Below are 25,016 nucleotides of genomic sequence, written 5' to 3'. Positions count from 1 at the left end.
TTTCTCTGCAAAGGTCTTCGCCTGCTGCTGCGCCGGGACTACCAGCACGCAACACAGCACTCATGTTTCCCGACGTATTGCCAGATGGCGTCCATATCTCACACAGCGCCTCTTCTATCGTCTTTACATGACATTTGCAGCGAAGCACGCAGATACGCGGCCAATTTTTTTGTACTGCACAGTAAGACATCCCTTCAAAACAAGCGCAAGTATACACTACTGAGCCACATTTGCTTGACTAAATTTTTCACTAATGATGGAGGGTGAGCTTCAATGCTTATTCTCCACATGAAATAGGGTGGGGCTGAGACCGATGATGTGGTAAAGATAAGGAGAGGTCATTGGCGATGGCATGGATGGCGCAAAGGACGGAACGTCTCGAGAGTGTAAGTGTAAGCAAAAATTCAACAAGTTTTTTTTTTGCATCAAAAACATTATCGATGGCGTTAGCACCAATGGCAAATAACACATCACTGTCCGCAAGCTGCACAGATGGAACGAACGTGGATCAATCTTTCTAGAAAATTATTCAATGATCACTTCAATGTCTGTTGTGGACAAATAAAATAAAAACTGGCGGAAGCAAGTTGAACCGCAGACCCTACGCAATGTTTTAATATAAGTGACTCCAAGCCATGTTTGAGGCCCGTGTACTTAGATTTAGGGGCACGTTAAAGAACCCCAGTTGGTCGAAGTTTCCGGAGCCCTCCACTACGGCGTCTCTCATAATCATATCGTGGTTGTGGGACGTTAAACCCCAGATATTGTTATTGTTATTATGACTCCAAGCCAGGGGCGTAGAGAGAGAGAGAGAGAGAAATAAACGTTCATTGTCAAAACAGGGTTCCGAGCAATGCCCGGTATCACCCTGAGGTGGGAGGGCTCCCTAGTCCAGGGGTGTAGGCAGAAACAGGGTTGCCAGGTTTGGCTACTTTGCGCCAATTTGGCCACTTTTTGGGCCGGTAGCGGCAGAAAAAATGACTTGGCTACTTGGCTCCTTTTGGCTACCTTTTTGACCTCTAGATTTGAGCCAAATTATGAATAGGCAGTTTTAGAATAGCGTAAGCTAAGCTTTGCGTTAGCATTTGCCGCAATTGCGCACGCGTCGTACGCTAAGCTCTTGCGTGCCCCCGTTAAATGACCGAAATAGCAGGCTACCGCAAGGAATGCTACCTTTGCGTACGCTATTCTGAAATTCCCTATTATCTGGTGACTTCGCAGCCGCTGCATGGTGCTCGAGTATGCGGTGTGAAATCATGGCATCCAAAGCGTGCTTTCTGCTCCCAAAAATGAATTTGGCACTTTGATTACAGAGATAATGAACTTTAATGAAATTAATAGCTCAGTGGCCTAAGCAGGGGTAAGGGTCAATGACGGGGGTCATAATACAAATATATAAAAAAAACCTGCAAGATTATATCGAGCCAGTCAAGCAGGCCTCACGCAAAAAAAAAAAAAAATCCGGCAGATCCCACGCACAGTGGGAATCGATGTAATGCGAAGCAGCCAGCAAAGAGCTGCATACATCGTTTTGTTTATTTTTGAGCCGAATGATATCATTCATGCCATGGCATCTAGTTCACCATATTGGCCTCGAGGAGTTACGGAGTCGCCCTCTATCGGACGCGCCTCAATTGCGTGCTAGGCAGGATACCGCCGGCGCGCTCCCCATAGGTTTTGCTGTCGGCGCTCTACAAAAACACCTCGCGAAAGCCCTCCAGGGCATTTCTGTAAGTACTTTCGAAAGGAACTGTGTTCTTTACTGTAAAAATAATCATTTTCGACGAACTGAAAGCACAAGATAGTCTACAGTCGCTGTCTCTTTGCAGAAAACCGAGCACCCGCTTCATGCTGTCACCGCGTTGGAGACCCCTGAACCGGCTTCTTGCGTGAAACGTAGTCACTCGCTGAGCGCAAACTATGTGAAATATCTCGTCAGAGTAGAATGTCTGTATAACCAAACGGAGCATAACAGAAAGAAGCCTCAAGCCAGCGATCGCACGGGTTCGCGACGACTGACGGTGCCTCTGCATGTATGAGCGTCTGCATGTATGTTCGTACTGATGGTTTCGCTTTTGCTACGAGCGCGTTTTGGCACCGCACTGTGAACTTTAGGCCGCAAAATATGAGAATTTGTGAGTAAACAAACCACTACTGTTGCGCGGACGCTATCGGAGCAGTTCCAAAACAATTTCCTTACAACTGCGGCTTCGGTACGCATGGCAACTTTGTGATCTGCCGTCCCGACGATTCAGTGTTTTTTTTTTTCTTTTCCGGTCTAAATTCGGGTACGTTTCAATGTCATTTGACAAGTTGTCTCGCACTGCGTATTGATCGGTCTTCTCAGCGGGCAAATGCCGCTGCTTCTGTTTCTTTATTCAGCGCATTCGTTTCGTTTGGTGCTCACACAAAACGTGAGCAAATGCGACGCCTTTTTTTAATGCTCCTTAATTATCATTCCGTTTGCATTCCAGTGAACTTGCCGCTCTCTGTCATCAACAAATTCATAGACCAAAGCTTCACCACTTCGAGATTGCTGGTGGAAGGAGAACCAGTCTACGAGACCGCGAGCATGTAGTAGCATGCGACGCCTAGGAAAAGAAAGAAAATACAGTAACGTTTGCCGGACTTGTTCTGCAAACGTCGGCAGTGAACTAGGACCCACATGAACTTGAAATAGCGGTGAATAAAACAGAAGGTATTGCAGCAACCAGCAGCCGCAAAACAGGATAGTAATTATTTGGCGTGTACCCCAGCAATTTTGGCAGCAGTGTCGTGTCTAACGCCTACAGGGTGGCATCTTTCCCACGTAAATAAATGAGGCTCATAGAAAATACATGGGGTTGGCCGGTGGGCCGATCACAGAGGCAATGCAAAATTTATGTAGCTTATGAAGCAATGCATGCCTCATCAAATGGGAAGGTTGCCCGTCGGCGTCCCGCATCGGCGGCGTCAACACGAGTGATGCAAAAAATAATCGTCACGCGATGGTGTCACCATATGACGTCATCATGACGTCACAGATCGGCAAAATATGTAGTGTCATTATGACGTCACATGATGACGTATTCACACGTTATGGTCGCTTTGCATTGTCTCCGTGATCGGTCACGCTGGCCACGCAAAACCGCGTTAGGTGCAGAACGCTTTTGGAGGGGGGCGCGGGAGAATCAGTACATCGACTGACAAGAAGATGGCTTTCGCCTTCTAGTCATCTTTAACGAATGCATAAGGGACCCTGTGCGTTTTTTAATTCAACGTATATAAACAATGACTTGCGCATCCGCAGCCGATTTTGTGGACTCTGAGCACGAGGCCGACGATCAAGAGATCGCATTGTAGGGTTCTGAGATGGCATCGCACATCGCACGTGGCAAAAAGTAGCGCTTTTGCCATCCTGTGGCAGATAAGCATCATTTGCCAGCGGGAAGCGCGCGCGAGCCATCGTCTTAGTGCGCGCTGTCTGCTACTCACCGAACATCGCAGGCCCGACGCAGTAACAAAAGTCTTCGTCGCGGAAGTGCTTGTTGCACACAATACTCGTAGCGGATGGCTACTTGCCGGTTCCTAGCTTTACAACCCATGCTTCACGCTGTTTCTTGTCCCGCGGTTACCGGTGCAGGCTGACACTGGGCTCCTTTGCGTAAGCGCGTACGGCACCGAGCGGTGGAGCCCCATGTTCGTCGCCTTCGGAGGCAGCCACTCTATTACAATGGTTTCAATTGACTAGAAAATGAGAGAAACCTTCCGAATTTGAACAGACCGCAGCGCACGTGGGACTTGAAACTCGTTTTCAAAGCACGCGGCAGTGCGCCACAAGCAGCCGACGCGGCCGCTGAGACCACGTGATCCTGCCAAGAACGTCACGCCGACGGTGGCGCCGGCGTTTCAGTGGTGGGCCTCGAGGCCAATATCGCATGTTTGCCATGCACGCGTGCATGCACAATGTGGTATATACCATGCCAATGAAACGTATATTCTGGTATATACACTGCATGACCGGTGATTTATGTTCATCACGCACTCCTCTCATGCAATACCAATTTTGGTATATATCCAGTTATCTAAACGGCTGGAAGCGCACCATAACAGTGTCATGTAAATCATACCGTACATGACATGCATAACATAATTCGCATGTTAGGGCCTGTCATTTATGTTCGTCATACAGTCACATCGCACAATACCAATTTTGGTTTATATCAAACGAGCGAAATGGCCGCGAGTCCACCATGAGCGTGGCATGTAAATCATGCCATACGTGACATGCATGTCATGGTTTTCATTATGCCACCTGTCATTTACGTTCGGCATACATTCGCGTCACGCAATGCCAATTTCGGTGTATATCAAGCTAGTGAAATGTCCGCGAATGCACCATGAGCGTGGCATGTAAATCATGAAATGCATGTCACGGTTTTCATGTTACCACCTGTTATTCATGTTCTTGATACCGTCACATCGCGCAATACCAATTTTGGTGCATATCAATCTAGCGAAACGGCCGCGAATGCACCATGAGCGTGGCATGTAAATCATGACATACATGACATGCATGTCATGGTTTTCAAGTTACCACCTGTTATTCATGTTCTTCATACAGTCGCGTCGTGCAATACCAATTTGGGTGTATATCGAGCCCGCGAAACAGCCGCAAATGCACCATGAGCGTGGCATGTAAATCATAACATACACGACATGCATGTCATGGTTTTCAAGTTACCACCTGTTATTCATGTTCTTCATACAGTCACAGCGCGCAATACCAATTTTGGTGTATATCAAGCCAGCGAAACGGCCGCGAATGCACCATGAGCGTGGCATGTAAATCATGACATACATGACATGCATGTCATGGTTTTCATCTTACCACCTATAATTTACGTTCGTCATACAGTCGCGTCGTGCAATACCAATTTTGGTGTATATCAAGCCCGCGAAACGTCCGCGAATGCACCATGAGCGTTGCATGTAAATCATGACATGCATGTCATGGTTTTCATGTTACCACCTGTTATTCATGTTCTTGATACAGTCACATCCCGCAATACTAATTTTGGTGTATATCAACCTAGCGAAACGGTCGCGAGTGCGTCATGAGCGTGCCATGTAAATCATGTCGTACATGACACGCATGTCATGATTTTCATGTTACCACCTCTAATTTACGTTCGTCATACAGTCGCGTCGTGCAATACCAATTTGGGTGTATATCGAGCCCGCGAAACAGCCGCAAATGCACCATGAGCGTGGCATGTAAATCATAACATACACGACATGCACGTCATGGTTTTCAAGTTACCACCTGTTATTCATGTTCTTCATACAGTCACAGCGCGCAATACCAATTTTGGTGTATATCAAGCCAGCGAAACGGCCGCGAATGCACCATGAGCGTGGCATGTAAATCATGACATACATGACATGCATGTCATGGTTTTCATCTTACCACCTATAATTTACGTCCGTCATACAGTCGCGTCGTGCAATACCAATTTTGGTGTATATCAAGCCCGCGAAACGTCCGCGAATGCACCATGAGCGTTGCATGTAAATCATGACATGCATGTCATGGTTTTCATGTTACCACCTGTTATTCATGTTCTTGATACAGTCACATCCCGCAATACTAATTTTGGTGTATATCAACCTAGCGAAACGGTCGCGAGTGCGTCATGAGCGTGGCATGTAAATTATGTCGTGCATGACACGCGTGTCATGATTTTCATGTTACTACCTCTAATTTACGTTCGTCATACAGTCGCGTCGCGCAATGCCAATTTTGGTGTATATCAACCTAGCGAAACGGCCGCGAGTGCGTCATGAGCGTGGCATGTAAATCATGACATACATGGCATGCATGTCATGGTTTTCATGTTACCACCTGTTATTCATGTTCTTCATACAGCCACATCGCGCAATACCAATTTTGGTGTGTATCAACCTAGCGAAACGGCCGCGAGTGCGTCATGAGCGTGGCATGTAAATCATGACGTGCATGACACGCGTGTCATGATTTTCATGTTACCACGTGTCAGTTATGTTCGTCATGTCGAAATGTTTCGTCATACCAGTTTTCGTATATATCCATTCATTTAAACGGCCGCGAGCGCCCCGAGACCATGTCATGTAAATCATGCCGCACATGACATGCGTGTCATGATTTGCACTTTAGGACCTGTCATTATGTTCGCCATGAACTCTTGTCACGTCATACCATTTTTGGTATATATGAAATTAACGGAATGGCCGCAAGAGCCCCAAGGCCGTGGAATGTAAATCGTGCTGTTCATGACATGCGTGTCATGATTTTCATGTTATGACCTGTCATTTATGTTTGTAATGCGGTCATGTTATTCCATACCAATTTTGGTATACATCCGATTAACGAAACGGCCAGGAGAGCACAAAGTCGTAGGCGGCTAGATAGATAGATAGATAGATAGATAGATAGATAGATAGATAGATAGATAGATAGATAGATAGATAGATAGATAGATAGATAGATAGATAGATAGATAGATAGATAGATAGATAGATAGATAGATAGATAGATAGATAGATAGATACGCTCAAACTCGCAGAAGTTCGCTAAGAAATGCTTCGCATTTAAAAAGATGTTTTTGGGTGCCTGGCTGGGACTGAGGGAGAACTGTTGCATAGCGCCTCATTTTGTAGATCATCTATTGCTGAACGCGGCTTTAAACAACAACTGTAAGTGAAGAGGAATCAAAAGCGCTCTGCACTCATCGTCACTGGAAGTCACATATCCCACATTTTAAAGAGAGCGCTAAAAAACCAATACACAAGAGGGGAAGACGGCAACACGAGCGAAGGCGACAACACAAGTTGTTAGTGAGCGCTTGTGTTGTCGCCTTCGCTTCTTGTGTCCTGGTTTTTTAGTGCTCTCTTTAGAATGCCGCATCAACTCCACCAAAAATCAATCCTAGGATATACGACGAACTGCTTGCATCATTTCTTGGGACTAGGTATGGACAGCGACTCTGGATTCGTCATCATGGAGCAAATTATTACGAAAGTGGCTGCAACTTGTGGCGGATTCGCCTTGATGTGGCCTTCGCGAGACGTTACGCCCATATCGTCGGCTGCAGGGACACCGATCCCAATTGTGATCCTTGTCACGTGCCAGAAACGCTTGAGCACATAATTATTTTGTAGCTGCCCAGCACACGCACGTGAACGAGAGAAACTCACTTACTCTTCTGAAAGATTTCGTAATAGGTCATTAACCGATGAGGTTGTTTTGGCCCCTTGGCCTGACACTAACAGTGCAAATGTCGTCGTAAGAACGGTCATAGCCTTCCTACAAGCAACTGGACTGGATGTTCTGCTATATCATTTCGCCAACTTGACGGGACTGTATATACTCACCTCCCTAACTCACCATTGTCATCCATTACTCTTTTTCCTCCCTTTTTCCCTCCCCTGGTGTAGAGTAGCAGTCTAGATCATACTATTGTTCAAGCCTACCTCTCTGCCTTTCTGTAAATAAAACTCTCTCTCTTTCTCTCTTGAGCGCACTCATAATGCCGTAGACTCATTTTTCCTATCGAAACTTCCAGTGATTTTAAGAAAAGTCATTCAAGACGCATGAAGAGAGTGTCACTTTTGCAACAGCGCAAGGACTTCTTTATTATGCAAGAAATGATTCCTAATGTCAACAGTTTATGCTGCAATTTCAGTAATTCTGATTTTGAACTGTTCATTCTGCACATAATTGCATTTTCACCGAAAAGCTTTTGCATTTAGTCATTTCAATAAGATTATGAAAGTGATTTTCACGCATGCATGGCTACTTTTGGCTACTATTACTGCCCTTGGATCAGGTTGGCTAAGTTTTGGCTCGTTTTTTGAATTTTCTGGCATTTTTTTGTCTTTTCAACCTGGCAACCATGGGCAGAAATTTTTTTAAATTTTTTTTTTTTTGGGGGGGGGGGGGACACGTGCCCGATGTGCCACCCCCGGCTGCGCCACTTCCAAGCTAGTTCGACTTAGCGAGACGATATAGTGAGTGAGATGAACGCAGCTTTGTTGCCTGTAGCTGCTAGCTGTCGGCGTTACGAGGCCGAAGGCCACGAGCGATGCTTGTCGAGGGTGCACATTGATGGTGGGTGGTGTAAGCCCAGAGACATATGACATACATGTAAGTAAACGGCTTGTGTATTCATATCCCCATAGTGACGCATAACCATTCAGGAGGATTGACCAAGAATGGCCAAGTACCAAGTCACCCTGGTTGCCTATTTGGTCATGTACCCAGTGGCGCATACGCAGTGGTACGTACTGTGGGATGTGCTGGGGAAAGTAGCCAAAGTCGCTCTCTACTAAATCGGGAATTGACAATGAATGACATATGCCCGGGAAAACGCTGGGAAAGCCTCGCTTAAAAAAATTGTATGCTTGCCGCTATATTGTTATACAATGCGCCGGGACTGTTCAGAACAGTTATGGCGGCTATAGCCTTGAACGTCAGGCTATCTACAGTAGCAACTGCTGTTGTCCTTGCAGGTACAACATCCTCTTCTTGGCCCTGACTTACGCCGTTCCAGTTTTTACAATGGTCGTTACTTACTCACGGATGAGCTGGGTTCTTTGGGGAAGCCGCTGCATAGGGGAGTTCACCGAACATCAGCAGATAGCTTTGCGGAACAAGCAAAAGGTAAGTTAGTGGAGGACGGGCTTTTACCTAACCTAACCTACACAGTAATGCTACAGTGCGCCGCCATTGATTCGTGCTCGGGTTAGATCCCAGGACGCAGTTTTCTTCAATCGCAAGCTTTACTTCTGATAAACAAATATTGCTGGATGCGTATTTTCACGCTGTTCTCGGTGAAAACTTTTATTTTTCATGTTTCGATATTGCATGAAGAGTGCTTACTGTTGATTGTACGTAAGATCTTGTTCAAAGCGTTTTCGCACAGATGAAAGTGATTTACAAAGAAGTTGCAGCACAAAGTGAAACCCTCTATTGCTTTTATCAAATTTGAGAACACGGCTTCCATCTCGTTGAGTAAACAGCGCGCTTCGAAACATCACGGAATTCCATTAAAATGGGGCTTAAAGTTAATTTGTTGGCATGAGTTCACTGCGAAAAAATAGCATGGAAAATCAGAGACGTCAACGAAAAGATAGAACGGCGCCTGTTCAGTTTTTTTTTCTTTCTTTCTCATCTCGTTATCTTTCTCGCTCTTTTACGTAAGAAAGTGAGATTGAAATATTTATTTATTTTTATTTTTATTTATTTATTTTCTTCGTTTTATTCTTATCTTCGCGCTCTTTATTTGGTTTTAAACATTTTTGTGCTCAATTTTCTCATTACGTTATTTTTAATTTTTTGAAAGCTTTGTGATGTTTTATTTGTTCATTTTCGTTTGTTTATTTCTACAGTTCTTAAACTCGCGTTACTTCCGAACTGCACCATATTCGGGATTGGCCATCGTTTTTTGTGAGAGACACATTACCGGGGGAGCTAGCCACGTGCTGTTTACAAATTAATATAAATCAGGGCGGGGGGGGGGGGGGGAACTCTGTATTCTGTGAAAGCCCACTAAGCGGGAATTCCCACTTCAACGTGCGTTGATTGTAGGGAGTGAGAGAGCCGGCGAACTGGCGCCGGTTGCCACCGCCGGCTCTCGGTTTCTATCGAATCACCGTGTTATCACGCGATGATTCGACTGTTAACAGGCAACAAGGAAAAATAACTGAGCCATCGTGCAACAAGCTCTCGTGAAGCAATTAGTGAAGGGCTTCGCACTACACACACACTCTTAAAACAGCGGCGTTAATGCGCGCACTTCAGAGGCCAGAATGAAGACTACAGTAACGGAGGAGGGTTGAATCGTGTGCATCGCGCAGAAATTGTTCTTGACGAGATTACGGCACGTTTGCGTGCAATTTTTCGTTGTCTTGGTCGGGACGACAGAATCGATGGCATAAAGATGGTGCGTGACGATGAGGTTCACAAGCCTCAAACATGTCAAACAACAATGGTCCATGTGCCGAGCGGTTAGTGACAAACAGCTACGCCAGGACCGCTTATCACCACATTGTTTACAGCGTAGCCCATATGTTTCACAGTTGCCAAGTCCCTTGCGCAGCAGCACTGCGAATGTACAGGGGAATTAAATTTCTCGTAGCTGGCACTGTGCCGTTTAGCTCTTGACATCAGCCTTTATCAATAGTTTTGACCTCATGAAAAATCCTTCAGGAGTCATTGAGTCTCAAAAGCAGGATACCTTTAACACAATTGTCTGCTCACTTGTACCCTAATTATTGATTTACATCTAGCCTATATTTAGACAGCTAGAATGCGTGGGTGCTAAAGTCTGTACATATTGTTACAAGCGCATCGTTACACGCACTATTGGCCTCGAGGAGTTACGGAGTCGCCCTCTATCGGACGCGCCTCGATTGCGCGCTAGGCAGGATACCGCCGGCGCGCTCCCCATAGGTTTTGCTGGTCGGCGCTCTACAAAAACACCCCGCGGAAGCCCTCCAGGGCATTTCTGTAAGTACTTTCGAAATGAACTGTGTTCTTTGCTGTCAAAATAATCATTTTCGACGAACTGAAAGCACAAGATAGTCTGCAGTCGCTGTCTCTTTGCAGAAAACCGAGCACCCGCTTCACGCTGTCACCGCGTTGGAGACCCCTGAACCGGCTTCTTGCGTGAAAGGCAGTCACTCGCTGAGTGCAAACTATGTGAAATATCTCGTTAGAGTAGACTGCCTGTATAACCAAACGGAGCATAACAGAAAGAAGCCTCAAGCCAGCGATCGCACGGGTTCGCGACGACTGACGGTGGTATGAGCGTCTGCATGTATGTTCGTATACTGATGGCTTCGCTTTTGCTACGAGCGCGTTTTGGCACCGCGCTGTGAACTTTAGGCCGCAAAATATGAGAATTTGTGAGTAAACAAACAACTACTGTTGCGCGGACGCTATCAGAGCAGTTCAAAAACAATTTCCTTACAACTGCGGCTTCGGTGCGCATGGCAACTTTGTGATCTGCCGTCCCAACGATTCAGTGTTTTTGTTTTCTTTTTCGGTCTAAATTCGGGAACGTTTCAATGTCATTTAACAAGTTGTCGCGCACTGCGTATCGATCTGTCTTCTCAGCGGGCAAATGCCGCTGCTTCTGTTTCTTTATTCAGCGCATTCGTTTCGTTTGGTGCTCACACAAAACGTGAGCAAATGCGACGCCTTTTTTTTAATGCTCCTTAATTATCGTTCCGTTTGCATTCCAGTGAACTTGCCGCTCTCTGTCATCAACAAATTCATAGACCAAAGCTTCACCACTTCGAGATTGCTGGTGGAAGGAGAACCAGTCTACGAGACCGAGCATGTAGTAGCATGCGACGCCTAGGAAAAGAAAGAAAATACAGTAACGTTTGCCGGACTTGTTCTGCAAACGTCGGCTGTGAACTAGGACCCACATGAACTTGAAATAGCGGTGAATAAAACAGAAGGTATTACAGCAACCAGTAGCCGCAAAACAGGATAGTAATTATTTAGCGTGTACACCAACAATTTTGGCAGCAGTGTCGTGTCTAACACCAACAGGGTGGCATCTTTCCCACGTAAATAAATGACGCTCCAAGAAAATACATGGGGTTGGCCGGTGGGCCGATCACGGAGGCAATGCAAAACTTATGTAGCTTATGAAGCAATGCATGCCTCATCAAATGGGAAGGTTGCCCGTCGGCGGCGTCAACACGAGTGATGCAAAAAATAATCGTCACGTGATGGCGCCACCATATGACGTCATCATGACGTCACAGATCGCCGAGATATGTAGCGTCATTGTGACGTCACATAATTTGACGTCACATGATGACGTATTCACACGTCATGGTCGCTTTGCATTGCCTCCGTGATCGGTCACGGAGGCCGTGCAAAACCGCGTTAGGGGCAGAACGCTTTTGGAGGGGGGCGCGGGAGAATCAGTACATCGATTGACAAGAAGAAGATGGCTTTCGCCTTCTAGTCATCTTTAACGAATGCATAAGGGACCCTGTGCGTTTTTTAATTCAACGTATCTAAACAATGACTTGCGCATCTGCAGCCGATTTTGTGAACGCTGAGCACGGGGCCTACGATCAAGAGGTCGCATTGGAGGGTTCTGAGATGGCATCGCACGTGATAAAAAGTAGCGCTCTTACCATCCTGTGGCAGATAAACATCATTTGCCGGCGGGAAGCGCGCGCGAGCCATCGTCTCAGTGCGCGCTGTCTGCTATTCACCGAACATCGCAGGCCCGACGCAGTAACAAAAGTCTTCGTCGCGGAAGTGCTTGTTGCACACAAGACTCGTAGCGGATGGCTACTTGCCGATTCTTAGCTTTACAACCCATGCTTCACGCTGTTTCTTGTCCCGCGGTTACCAGTGGAGGCTGACAATGGGCTCCTTTGCGTAAGCGCGGCACTGCGGCACCGATCGGTAGAGCCCCATGTTCGTCGCCTTCGGAGGCAGCCACTTTATTACAATGGTTTCAATTGAGTAGAAAATCAGAGAAAACTTCCGAATTTGAACAGACCGCAGCACATGTGGGACTTGAAACTCGTTTTCAAAGCACGCGGCAGTGCGCCACAAGCAGCCGACACGGCCGCTGAGACCACGTGATCCTGCCAAGCACGTCACGCCGACGGTGGCGCCGGCGTTTCCAGTGGTGGGCCTCGAGGCCAATAATCAGGATTCCACAATGTGCATTACTGACAAAACGCCGCCTAACACTGCCATTTGAAAGAACGTATCTCCCATATCTCATATATGGATCATTACTGAAGAGGATTTGGCGTCAGGATTCGAGAAACATATCGATACTGATCTGAATGCCGATTGTGAAATATAGAGGTTTTATTCCGCGGTTGCGTTTTAACACACGGTGACCACATAGGGTGCCTCACGAAAAACAAATGCTTGATGCCAGTCCCGTCTCCGTAGCTGACCCGAACAAAGCGTTATTACTCGCTATGGGCGAGTAAACAATGCAAGTACCATTTGGCAATGTCACAAATATATTATTCCTTAGGAAACCGCGGGCCGCTAGCTAACTGTCCGCGGGCCGCGTAATTGAGACCCCTGATCTAAATAGTAGTGTTCTTGCAGCAAACTCCCTAACCTTTTTCTATATTCTTCTCTTATGTCCTAGCAGCTGCGTCTGACTATTCTCGTTGTTGGCAGAATGTTGAGACAATAAGTTCCAATACGTGGCAAATTATCAACACAAAATATTTCTCACTGAGAGAGAGAGAGAGAGCTCTTTATTGAAATGCAGAGAATTTAGCCGGCGTGTGTAAATTCGCTGACTTGCTACTCTGCGAGGGGAAGGGATTGGGGACTGAAAGACACAAAGAGAGAGAGAGAGATAGAAAAAAAATATAAAAAGTCAAAATAGAATAAAAAAGAGGTAAAAACACAAACTGAGTTTTTTGTATCTTGGGCGGGGACGTGTGCTGACAGTGACATTACGTGCTCTCAAGGTGTCATTAAAGTTTGTCGAGCTGACCGATGCTCTCTAAATATCTGAAGAGTAGTTTCATCGCTTGCCTCTGTTGCGTGGCGCAGGGTAAAGGGCCCAAGACACAGTCAATTGATAAAGTTCTTTCGGTCAGCATATGCATGCAATGTTCATAGAGCGCACGCTCTTCGGCATACGCTCGGCACTCCAACAAAATATGCTCGACAGTTTCTATAGAGCCACAGTTATGACAGTACGGACTTTCGGTTTGACCGAAGAGGTGCCGTAAACTGTTTCCATAAGCACTGTTTAGTCGAAGACGATGGTACAGAGTTTCGAGGTGTCGAGGAATTCTGCATGGGAGTCTTGTTCTTAGATGTGGGTCGATAGAGTAGAGGAAAGCATAATGATGTGTCGAAAGGTTCCAGAGCCTCTTGTTTTCTTCTGAAGCAAGTCTCTTAGCCAGCTGGGAAGCACCAGATTTAGTGAAATAGGTTCGCCTATAATTTTGGTTTTGAAGTCCTTTGCGTGCCGCTTCATCCGCTTTTTCGTTGGCCAGAATACCGCAATGAGCTGGTATCCACTGAAATGTGATAAAGTTACCTGTGGTAACAGCCAAGTGGTGTAAGTACGCTATATCAAATGAAATCGGATGATGATTTGTTTTCTTTAAGAGGTTGAACAGTATCTGGAGAGCTGCCTTGGAGTCGGTGAGGACCACCCATCGGTTCGGCGTTTGACGTAGAATATAGAGGACAGCTTCTTTGATGCCATGAAGTTCAGCTGTCGTCGAGGATGTCCTCCTCTGCAGCCGATAAGATAGCATTTGTCTTGTGCAGGGGACATAGAGGCCATAGGATGACGTCTCCTGAGTGGTGGAGGCGTCAGTATAAATATGAGTGTGCTGGGTATAGTGCTCGGCTAAGTAGAGGAGAGTAGTCTGCAGCAGTGCGGTCTGTGAGATGCGTCTCTTTGCTTCGTTGATGCCTGGTACAAATGGTTTTATATCAAGAGGCGAAAGTGTCCAAGGAGGAAATCTCGGAGGCATTGTTTGCAGTGGCTGTCGAATAGCAGTATGTTGTAGCTTTTGCACGGCTTGTCCGAATGCAGAATTGCTGTGGGTAAGATGTGCGCGGTACAGAAAATTCTTCTTCCCTTGTATGAGATGTCGAAAATGAGTGCGCATGGTTTCTTGAGTAGCGATAACTTCTAGCGGAAGACATCCTGCTTCCGCTACAGTTCCCGAGGTTGATGAGCTCTTCGGGAGGCCTAGACAGATTCGTAGGCAATTGTTTCGTGCGGCTTCTAAAGTTCTCTTGTTTGCTGGTGATAATCGGTGAAGCACCGGTAGGCAATAGCGCAAGGTACCTTCAATGTACGCTTTCTCAAGTAGTACCATTGAGCGGCAATTGCACCCCCATCGTGTCCCCGCCATGAATTTGAAGAGTTGCGTTGCTTCAACTATCCTCGCTCGAAGTTTCTTCACCTGAGGAGACCAGGAAAGATTTCTGTCGATGACTATTCCAAGAAATCGCTGAGACCGTACATAGGTCAGCGGCTGTCCACCGAGGAGGAGCGGATACTTGGTCATTTTCTTTCTCGTGAAAGCGATGGCTGTGCTCTTTTCTGGAGAAAAGTGTAGACCTCGGGGAGCCAAATACGTGGAGAGGTTCCGTAATGCTTTTTGAAGGCGTTGTTTGGTGATGTAACGCGAAGTTGAAGCGCTCCAGATACAGATATCATCGGCGTAAATCGTGATATGCACTCCTCGCGGCAATATCCTTGTTATATGTATCAGGGTGAGGTTGAAAAGTAGCGGACTGAGCACAGCACCCTGGGGTACGCCCTTCTCTACTGAGTAGAACTGTGTGGGACCGTTTGGAGTGCTCATATATATCTTCCGTTCTTTTAGGTAGCTCTCAATCCATTTGTACAACCTTCCTCCGAGGCCAAGGCTGTCCATGGCTGCAAGAATGGCATGGTGAAAGACTGAGTCAAAAGCTGATTTGATGTCTAGGAAGACAGCTGTCGGTATGCGTCCAGCAAAGAGGCCCTCTTCGAGTGAAGAGACGAGGGTGATGACATTGTCGATAGCTGCCCTGCCTTGGAGGAACCCGTTCATTTCTTGGGGAAATTTGTCGTGGCTTTCTAAGAACCATGTCACTCGTTTATGAATCATTCTCTCCATAAGCTTGCCAACACAACTCAGCAGGGCGACGGGCCGGAAAGAGACGTGAAACGGGCAAACAGCTGGTTAACCTAGGATAAACTTGTTCCCGGGCTAGTTAGTACTTGGCGCGTGTGGTGTCCGGTACTGTGTTCCTTTTTTTGTTTGTTTTTCATGTTGAGCTACAACGACCTGTATAACAGCCATATAACGTAGACGAAACAGATGATGGCGTAACCCGCAACTAATTGCGTGCTTTGTCTCGGAGATGTTATTTTGCCCTGTTCAGGCCATAATGATCCAAGTATCCAGAAGTCGCTTCCGATAGACCCCTTTCATAATTGACGGCGCTAAAAATTTTGTCAGTGTACAAAGTAACACCTCTGTGTGTGTACAAAGACTGTCTGGTCATGGCATGGCTAACACCCTGACGAAAGTGGAACCGTAGGCTGGAACAAATGTAATTTTAATTTTCCTGGACTTTCTTTGCCAGGGAAAAATTATGATAGTTGCAATATACGGCCAGAAAAGTGCAATGATTTTTGCAGCTATCCCTGCCAAATATTAGTGTCAGATATAGTTCTGTGCATACCAGGTGGTCAGAATTATTGCGAAGCTTTAAACGATGCCTCTTCTCATCGTATGTGTATCCAGAGCTCGTTGTCGTGCTCAACAAAGTGTTTTTCTCTTACAGTAGAGGTAAGGGAAAGGCGAAGATGAATATAAGGTAAATGTGGTAATAACCATGGGACAACGCAACATCCTTAAAGGTATAGAAACTTAGAGAGCGTAGAGTTAGCTTTACTAACTCCAGTTTGCCAGCTAATGGAGCTAAATCCAGTTTTCTCAGCTAATGGAGGGCGTATACTCATTTTTGCGAACAGCGTGTACTCTGAGCATAGTTTTCCTACATTACCTAGGCGTCGCCCAGGCGAGGAAACCGTGCGCCAGAGAAGTCCAGGCAAGCGCATCTATCGCCCGGTCTTCGTTTGAACGATGACTTGTGCCACCATTAGTTGGCCAAACGAGCAGTGCAGAGGAGCGAAAATGCGAATTACGAAAAAGGTGCAAGGGTAGAACTATAGTGCTATATGCTGCATTGCCTCTCTTCTAGAGGCTCGAAGGGCATTGGGTCGGACACGTGAAAAAAAAAAAAATCAGACGACTTCGAAATCATGCTCACGATAGCTAACACGAAACAGCAAGTGACGAAACAGGCTCACATCTCGAGAAGCGGCATCAGTTAGAGGGGTAGCAAGCTAACGCGACTAAAGTGTCTATTATGTTCGCGAGCTCATATATCTCGGTGAGCCCGACACGATGCCTGCACCGCTTTCGTGGGTTGATCGAACAATTCTTGAATTCTTTTGTTCTCTGGCGAGTGATTTTTCTCTCCTTCGCTTGGACTCGGTAATACGATGCGGGATATTGCGAGAAAGCAATTCTGAGTTGCAACAAGTGCCGAGAGCTTTACGCGGAACAACGTATATCTGATTACGTGGTTACATAACCGGAAAACCTTATTGTGTAATTCGGTAGTGATCTAATCCACTGTTGTTGCCTGTCGTCTCGCCCGGAGTCTCAGTATTAATTACTGGTCTTCACCTACATCACGCTCTTCACTTCAGGTCGGTCCAGAGAGCAAAATAACAAGCTTGCTGCTCCGTGTGACTGTGCTGGCCCAGAGTCTCCGCGTGCCTGACTTTGGGCACCGATTTTCAATCATCATGTGTCTCCAGGCAGCACCAGCTCCATTCCGTTCACTTCCGTTTGCCGGAGTTCGCGAGAGCAAATAACCAACAGCATTTGGGATTGGTTGCGTCACATTTGTTTATAAAGGGGCGAGGCGAGGATGTGGAGACGCGGAGGTAAGTGTGATGGCAGCCTTGTCCACTTGCGAAGGTGACATCCGGAATTTGGTCATGAACCGGCTACATCTACTGCCACGCTCCCCTTCACGTATATCGCTGCGTGTCTTTTCTCTTATCTTGCCTCTGACGGTGTTTACAATTTAGTCAGGCACGCTACTACGAAGTATACTGCTACGGGGTCTTCCACACGTTAGAAAAAGCACATTAGTATAACGAACTATGAGTAAACAATCAGTCGTTCCTGTGTAACATGGCACGTGGATACTAAATTGGCCTGTTTGCTCTCGCACCTTTTTTCTTGAGTAGAACGTAAAAGAAAAATGCCTCGTCAACATAAAGTGATAGTGTTGGCTTCTCCTACTGCCACTACGATTTCGTTTACGTTAAGGTGGTTGAGTAGGGATGAGACGACAAGTTTATTGCGGGATGCAGCCTGGCCATGGACATGCGCTTGAAGATGTTGTCGGAAGATCCGACTGAGACAGCGAATGCTCTTTCGGCTGCCGAGCGTGTCATGGGTCGGTTGTGTTCAGTCATGAATTGCGACGCGTTATAGGCTCCTCAATTGTAGGTTATTGGTATTCGGAATAGTAAACACCGAGATTAGCTCGTACTTAAACATTTTATTATTATTATCTATTGCTCCATACGGTATAGCCAATCGGACATCTATGCTGGTTAATTTCTCTGTATTTCACAGATAACTTATTTTCCTCCTTCCAATTATCCCATGACTGAATGAAGACATCGTCTGTGCCTTTAAAACGACAGTTGCCACGTACCGAGCTGATGTCATAACAAAACGTGCCAACTTGTGTTTAGAATTTGCGATAATTTATAAATTGCAGAGGCGAATGGCAAAGACAGAAACAAACGATAAAAACTAACGCATCGCGCATAAAAAAAATCAAAATAGCAAGGGTGCTGCAAGTGCATCGTCTATATATACAGTCACAAATATCGCCATATGAGCAACTCCCCGCATGCGCGTTATATATGTATAGGGCGAGACTCATGTTTGTAAAGAACAAACCTGCGTCCTCTCTAGCACGAAAACGCGTCGGCAGGATGAAATAAAAAGGCTTCTTGCGATTTCTCAACGAGCTAATTCAATTTGTGACCGCATTACTATGCGGCTTAGCTTCCATCCAAGACGGCGGCTCGGGACCAGTAGATTAACGTGTGCTTGCCAAAACAAGCAGGTTCGCGGCAGGCGTTGGTGGGCGTCTGTATATATGCAGTCTCGGCTTCGGACAAGTGAATATAGGTAGCACATAACTGCAAGTATACCACGGCAAACATAACTATAATTAATTTAACAGTGACACTAATATTGCCATCATGCAACCTAACAGGCTACGGACAAGTCTCCTTTACGACTTAACTTTCGTGCGTTTGTCAATTTCTTAAGTAAATACGCAGTGCGCAGTTGGTAATGGAATTGCTGCAGCCCGAATGACGGCATGGTAGCTATAGATTTCTGTTGAATTTATTTACTGTATATTTTTTTACAAAATAACCTGGCTGGAAGACAGCCTATAATTATGCAACACTAATAAAAACATTCCGCAACATCGCGACTATTTTGTAAAAAAAATAGTAAAAGCCTAGATGCTTTATACATTCTGTAAGGAACGCAATTCTATCACCAAAACAGCACGTTGTTCAAGATTTTGGTTAGAGTGCAAAGACGCCTAAAGTTGCGTGGGTTCTATAAAAGTTTATCATAGGAGGCGAGAAACTGAAGATATTCGAACTACGACGTAATAATATCCCTCAGAGGAGCCAGTTAATGACCATGCCTGCACGGTGGTAAGCCACTGCCTACATAAGCGTTGTAGCGCCTCCCAGACCTCTCTAATATTGGGAAGTGGGCGTGGTCATGAAAAATGGGACGTCGCAAACAGCAGTTGACGGAGGCCAGTCATGAGCGCTGCTGAAGCACCTAGCATGCATAAGTATATCAAGGAACAGCTGTGTAAAGTTCTACGAGGTTTTCTGTTACTTATCACCGAGGTAGTGTCCCCGTTCGTGTCGATAAATCTAGACTTTTACACTTGACTTGTTTTTGTTGTTGCTGTAGCAAATGGCAATTTTTTGTTTTATGCGCACTGAGATTCCTGTGCGTTTGCTGCGGTATGATAACCATTTTGTGACGTATTCTAAGCACTCGAGCATGCAATGCCATTAATCATTTTCTCTTTATCTGCGTGAGTGGCACAGGCACGGGGCCGGTCAGGGCGCTTAGCTATAGAGGTGGTTAGCGGCTCTGGGGAGGCCGTTCAGCAGCGATATCTGGTTAATGGCATGCACTAAAGGCTCGATCGTATACATATAGTCATGCGGTGCGAAGACGTAGCAGAATATAGTGAAAACAAACGGACAAACAGAAGTACACGAGGGAAGCACTTTTACCTTATTCGTGATGCGCGGCACGATGTTAGTAGCCGTTGAAATGAATTTATAAAATTCCGCTTGAATTTCTCTTTCAATAGTTGACAACAGATACCAGCTTAGTGTGCTGAGGCTCATTGGAAAGGGGCACATGAGATGCAATAAGTTAAGGATGGCTTCTTGTTTCGAGTTGAAAGCTGGGTCATTGAAGTTAGTAAAATGATAATGGCTCTGCAAGTGACGTTCATATCATTCGTGTTATTGCTCAGACGACCCACGTGGTGCCATAAAGAAAGAAAAGACGTATAAGACAGTAAACACGAGGGTTGGGCAGCTTGTAAAAATGTAATTCACTAGTAACTTAAACGTTAATAAGTTATCTCTGTAACTCCGCTCGTACTTGACGGATTCTAAAAATTCTTGCCGCGGTCTGTTCGTGAGGCAGTAAACTTCTTCAATAAAGCCATTTGATGGTTACTTGGAAAAGCGTTGCAGGGCCCCTTTAACGCAATTCCTTGCGCGACATGGCGCCCTTATAAGGTCTTTTTTCGAAGGAGTTTCGAGCACCACCGTGGCTCTTGGGTAGAATACTCGACTGCCACGTAGAGGGCCCGGGTTCGAATACCATCCGGTGCAGGATAACTTTTTTCTATTCATTTTTTCTTATTTTGTTTGATAGCTGTTACAGACACCGGCTACGGCGGCGGACAATTACGGCACCAAAATGGCCTGTTGTTGTGATCTCATAATTGCTTTCGCTGTAAAATATGTGCTTCAAACTGTAATCATACTGTTCCAGCTCTGTGGATCCTTGCCAGTCTTGGAATGCATCCTTCTTTACCTCCGAAATGTGGCTAATATCGTTTTAACGGCGACTGCGGAAATTCTTATGGAGTGTACCTATATCATCCTTATCACAACAAAAAGCTGGATGTATAGTGGGGGCGTGTGACCACTGGTACTATTTTCTCACTGGTCGACGAGTACTGCTACTATACACTAGTCTGTATAGTGTGCCGCTAACGCGCCACGTCCTGTCTGCCTCGGCGGAGCAAGAAATCGACAGGAGCCATTAACACAGAATTTTCGCAAGGATACGGCTTTTATGGTCTACAGTAATTCATAGTTGCAAACAGCATGCCAGACCTATTATGGGCTCGACTGAGGCCCAAACTTCAGCCAAGCGCGAAGCTCCTGAGCCCGAGTCTGGCCTGGGTCCGAGTCAACAACTGCCTACCCGGCCCAGGCCAACTGGGCCAGGCCCGGACAGTCGGGTAAGCCCGAGCTCGTCCAGCAGTTTTTTTAAGTTGAATGTCCATAAAAATACTAGCACGAAATTAGGTGCTTGAGAAAGCAATAGTGAATGTCGCGCTTTAACGTCATTAGAAGTTTATTCCGATCAATAATAGTGAAAGCAAAGAGAAGGAATAAGTAATGAGCGAAATTGACCGCATCATTCCTCAATGCGCGGCTGCGGAGCGCATTGGAAACTTCAACTTGAGTGGAGTGGAGATACGAAATTGCACAAGAATTCATGCCACGGGCAGCTGCATGGAACCATTTTTCCAGCCTTAAGTGTTTCTATGTGCTGTTATAATGGCCGAACATAAACGAGAAATAGGCAATTACTTTTACCGCTGCGTCTGCGCGCAGGTGGTGAAGATGTTGCTGACCGTGGTCATCTTGTTCACGGTATCATGGCTCCCGTACCACGCGTACTTCATCTACCTGTTTCATCACCCGGGCGCCGCCTACGCGGATTGCATTCAGCACGTCTACCTGGCCATGTACTGGCTTGCCATGGCCCATACCACGTACAACCCGATCGTCTACTATTGCATGAATCAGAGGTCAGTACTGCACGAGAGAAAATGAAGCGTACACAAAGTTCATGTAGCTGAGTCCAAGGTGTTAATCCTGGTATTCCACACAAAACTACTTGCAAAATTGAGTTACTGCTGTACGGTTGTGATGATATGCACGGGCTTTTTAAGTCGTCATGGCCGTGGACATAACAATAAAATACTTTTAACTGTTGTGTGAAGCTAAAATAAGCAGAGTGGGTTAAAAAGTAACGCTTTATGTATTAAACTGCAAAAGGCCTTTAATTTAGACATGTAGTCAATTTCTATAACTGTTCGAAAAAACAACAACTCCCACATTGCAAAGCTGGGGGCAGTTCATGTTAGGTTCTTTTTGCTTCTTCTCAGTAAGAATGTGAAATGTTATGTCAAAACCGATAGCGTACAAATGCATTTATTGTGGATGCATTAGCAAAATAAGTAGGGTTCTGTCAACAGTGCATTTTAGTACCGAAGCGATCACGAATCGAATACTGTTTGAATAGTTCTCGCATAGTGGGGCAACAATTTTCAAAACAGCCCTAGAAATCCACAATACTTTACGTAAAACACATATTCACAAAGTTTAAGAAAGGAAAATTACGATTACTTTTAACCGGCAAAACACACACACACACACACACACACACACACACACACACACACACACACACACACACACACACACACACACACACACACACACACACACACACACACACACACACACACACACACACACACACACACACACACACACACACACACACACACACACACACACACACACACACACACACACACACACACACACACAATTACGTAAACTGAGGTAAGCTTGCTTGCAGCATCAACCACTGCCTTTCAGGTTATCTTATAACTGTGGGTTGAAATACAGCGGCTACTTCAGTCTTCAGGTTGCTACATTGTCGCCAGATTTTGAATAAAACTGAGGCATAAAAATTAATTAACGTTAAGCTAAACCACACACAGCATGGGCCTCAGCACCAAAAGCAGGTAAACTCAATGTTGAACACTGTATCTACAAGAACAATTTACACGCACGCAACACTTGCGTGTGTATTTATTCATGTAAACGTGTACAAACATTGGACTGCTGAAGATGAATGCAGTCGTATTCCCCATTTCATTTATTACAAGATGAAGACACGAATTGACTGAGGCAATGTAGCTGCTGCATAGTAAAAAAAAAAAAATACACAGTGATGCCTAACAGTGTAACCGAAACACAAATAAAATTACACGAAACGAAAAGCCAGGGCCTATTTCCAATAAAAATACATAGCAACAAAAAGAAATTAAGTGTACCAGATACCAGGGGCGTAGGCAGAAATCTTTTTCGGGGGGGGGGGGGTTCAACCATACATTATGTGTGTTCGTGCGTGCGTTTGTATGTGTGCGTGTATATATACGCAAGCAAAACTGAAAAATTTCGGGGGGGGTTTGATCCCCCCCAACCCCCCCCCTTGGCTACGCCCCTGCCAGATACACAATGCTCCGATGTATCGCAAAGAGCATCTCTAGCCCGGCCGACAAAACCACCAAGCCCATGATGGTGACAGCGGATTGAGGCCTCTTTCGCTTAAACGACAAAGCAAGATTAAGCAAAAGTGCCTTCATCCCGTGACCAAATATAGCGTCGGTAGCCCCGCAAAAACTTGCACTGTGTGCATCTTCGTAATTCAATGATTAAAACAGCAAAAATGACTCCTCGCTGTTCCAACGTCCCGTTTCTTTGCGGTCTTCCAGTCAGTGCTGATTATGCAAAAAAATGTTCAAGAAACATTCAATGTTTCGAATATGGGCTGTTAGATTCGAGTACCGAATGGAATGCGACGGCATTTGATTCATTATTCGAAATTTTAGAATATTTGCAGATTCATAAAAGTACAAGATAAAAGCTCGAATGTGAGCTCGAATGGGAATGCAGCTCTAAATAATTTGTAGTAACCCTACTGTCCTGCTGTCGCCTGGCCACAGGTTATTCAGTTAAGGTGAATGGCTCCTCCACAGGTTATTCAGTTAAGGTGAATGGCTTAGAATGAGCACGGATAAAAATGAAAAGGAATAGCAATAGTACAGACCACAGTCAGCTTTTATATAAGCTACATATGGACTCTGAACATAGCAGGATGGCATTTTCCGGTTCTGACGGTCTTTTTCAGTGCGTAACAAATTACATTTTGGTATTACGAAGCCTCCCAAAAACGCAAAGCCTGACAGACTGCATCTTTCTCTGCCACAACGTACACACCCTACCATAAGCCAAAGAAAATTTCGTTTATTTATTAAGTATACTTTCAGGACCCGAATGCGCTAGAGAAATGAGTGGGAAAAATAGTAACAGGTGCAGTCAAGAAGAAAAAAAGGGTTACAAAGTATTTTCCCTCTTGAAATCTCGGTCACCTGTTATGCTGGCAATTGAGGTGGGAAGGTGGTTCCAGATCACGCTTGTCCGAGGTACAAAATAGTCATTACACAATTTTGTGCCACAAGATGGTAGGCCCAACTTTTACTGATGATCCGTCTTTGTGATGTGTAACGAGGTGGGTGAAGCAAGGCGGCCTTATATAATAATATATTTTGTGAAAAGAAATGGCGCAGCTTGCACTTGAAACAGCGAAGCTGGACGATCTGAAGTCTAATCTGGTTCCTTCTAAGTTGTTGCTAGGCTTTAGCTAGGTAATGCTAGGTTATTTCTAGGTTGCTTGTAGGTTATTGCTAGGCTTTAGCTAGATGATGCTGTGTTGTTTCTAGATTGCTTCTAGGTTATTGCTAGGCTTTAGCTAGGTGGTGCTAGGTTGTTTCTAGGTTGCTTGTAGGTTATTGCTAGGCTTTAGCTAGGTGATGCTAGGTTGTTTCTAGGTTGCTTGTAGGTTATTGCTAGGCTTTAGCTAGGTGATGCTAGGTTGTTTCTAGGTTGCTTCTAGGTTATTGCTAGGCTTTAGCTAGGTGATGCTAGGTTGTTTCTAGGTTGCTTCTAGGTTATTGCTAGGCTTTAGCTAGGTGATGCTAGGTTGTTTCTAGGTTGCTTGTAGGTTATTGCTAGGCTTTAGCTAGGTGATGCTAGGTTGTTTCTAGGTTGCTTGTAGGTTATTGCTAGGCTTTAGGTAGATGATGCGAGGTTGTTTCTAGGTTGCTTCTAGGTTATTGCTAGGCTTTAGCTAGGTGATGCTAGGTTGTTCCTAGGTTGCTTCTAGGTTATTGCTAGGCTTTAGCTAGGTGATGCTAGGTTATTTCTAGG

The 25,016-nt window shown here is 45.5% G+C and overlaps 1 protein-coding gene across 1 annotated transcript in view; it reads left to right on the top strand.

Annotated features, from left to right (window-relative positions):
• Nucleotides 1-25,016, top strand: part of LOC119405734 (tachykinin-like peptides receptor 86C) — a 114,193-nt gene that overhangs the window by 85,568 nt on the left and 3,609 nt on the right. The window contains exons 3-4 of the mRNA XM_037672573.1: nt 8,530-8,680; nt 21,564-21,760. Coding sequence (XP_037528501.1) covers nt 8,530-8,680; nt 21,564-21,760 — 348 coding nt within the window. The remainder of the gene's footprint in view (nt 1-8,529; nt 8,681-21,563; nt 21,761-25,016) is intronic.

This window comes from Rhipicephalus sanguineus, chromosome 1, assembly GCF_013339695.2.
Source record: "Rhipicephalus sanguineus isolate Rsan-2018 chromosome 1, BIME_Rsan_1.4, whole genome shotgun sequence".
Taxonomy (NCBI): domain Eukaryota; kingdom Metazoa; phylum Arthropoda; class Arachnida; order Ixodida; family Ixodidae; genus Rhipicephalus; species Rhipicephalus sanguineus.
The sequence above is the reverse complement of the archived record's forward strand: the minus strand, read 5'-3'. Positions and strand labels throughout refer to the sequence as shown.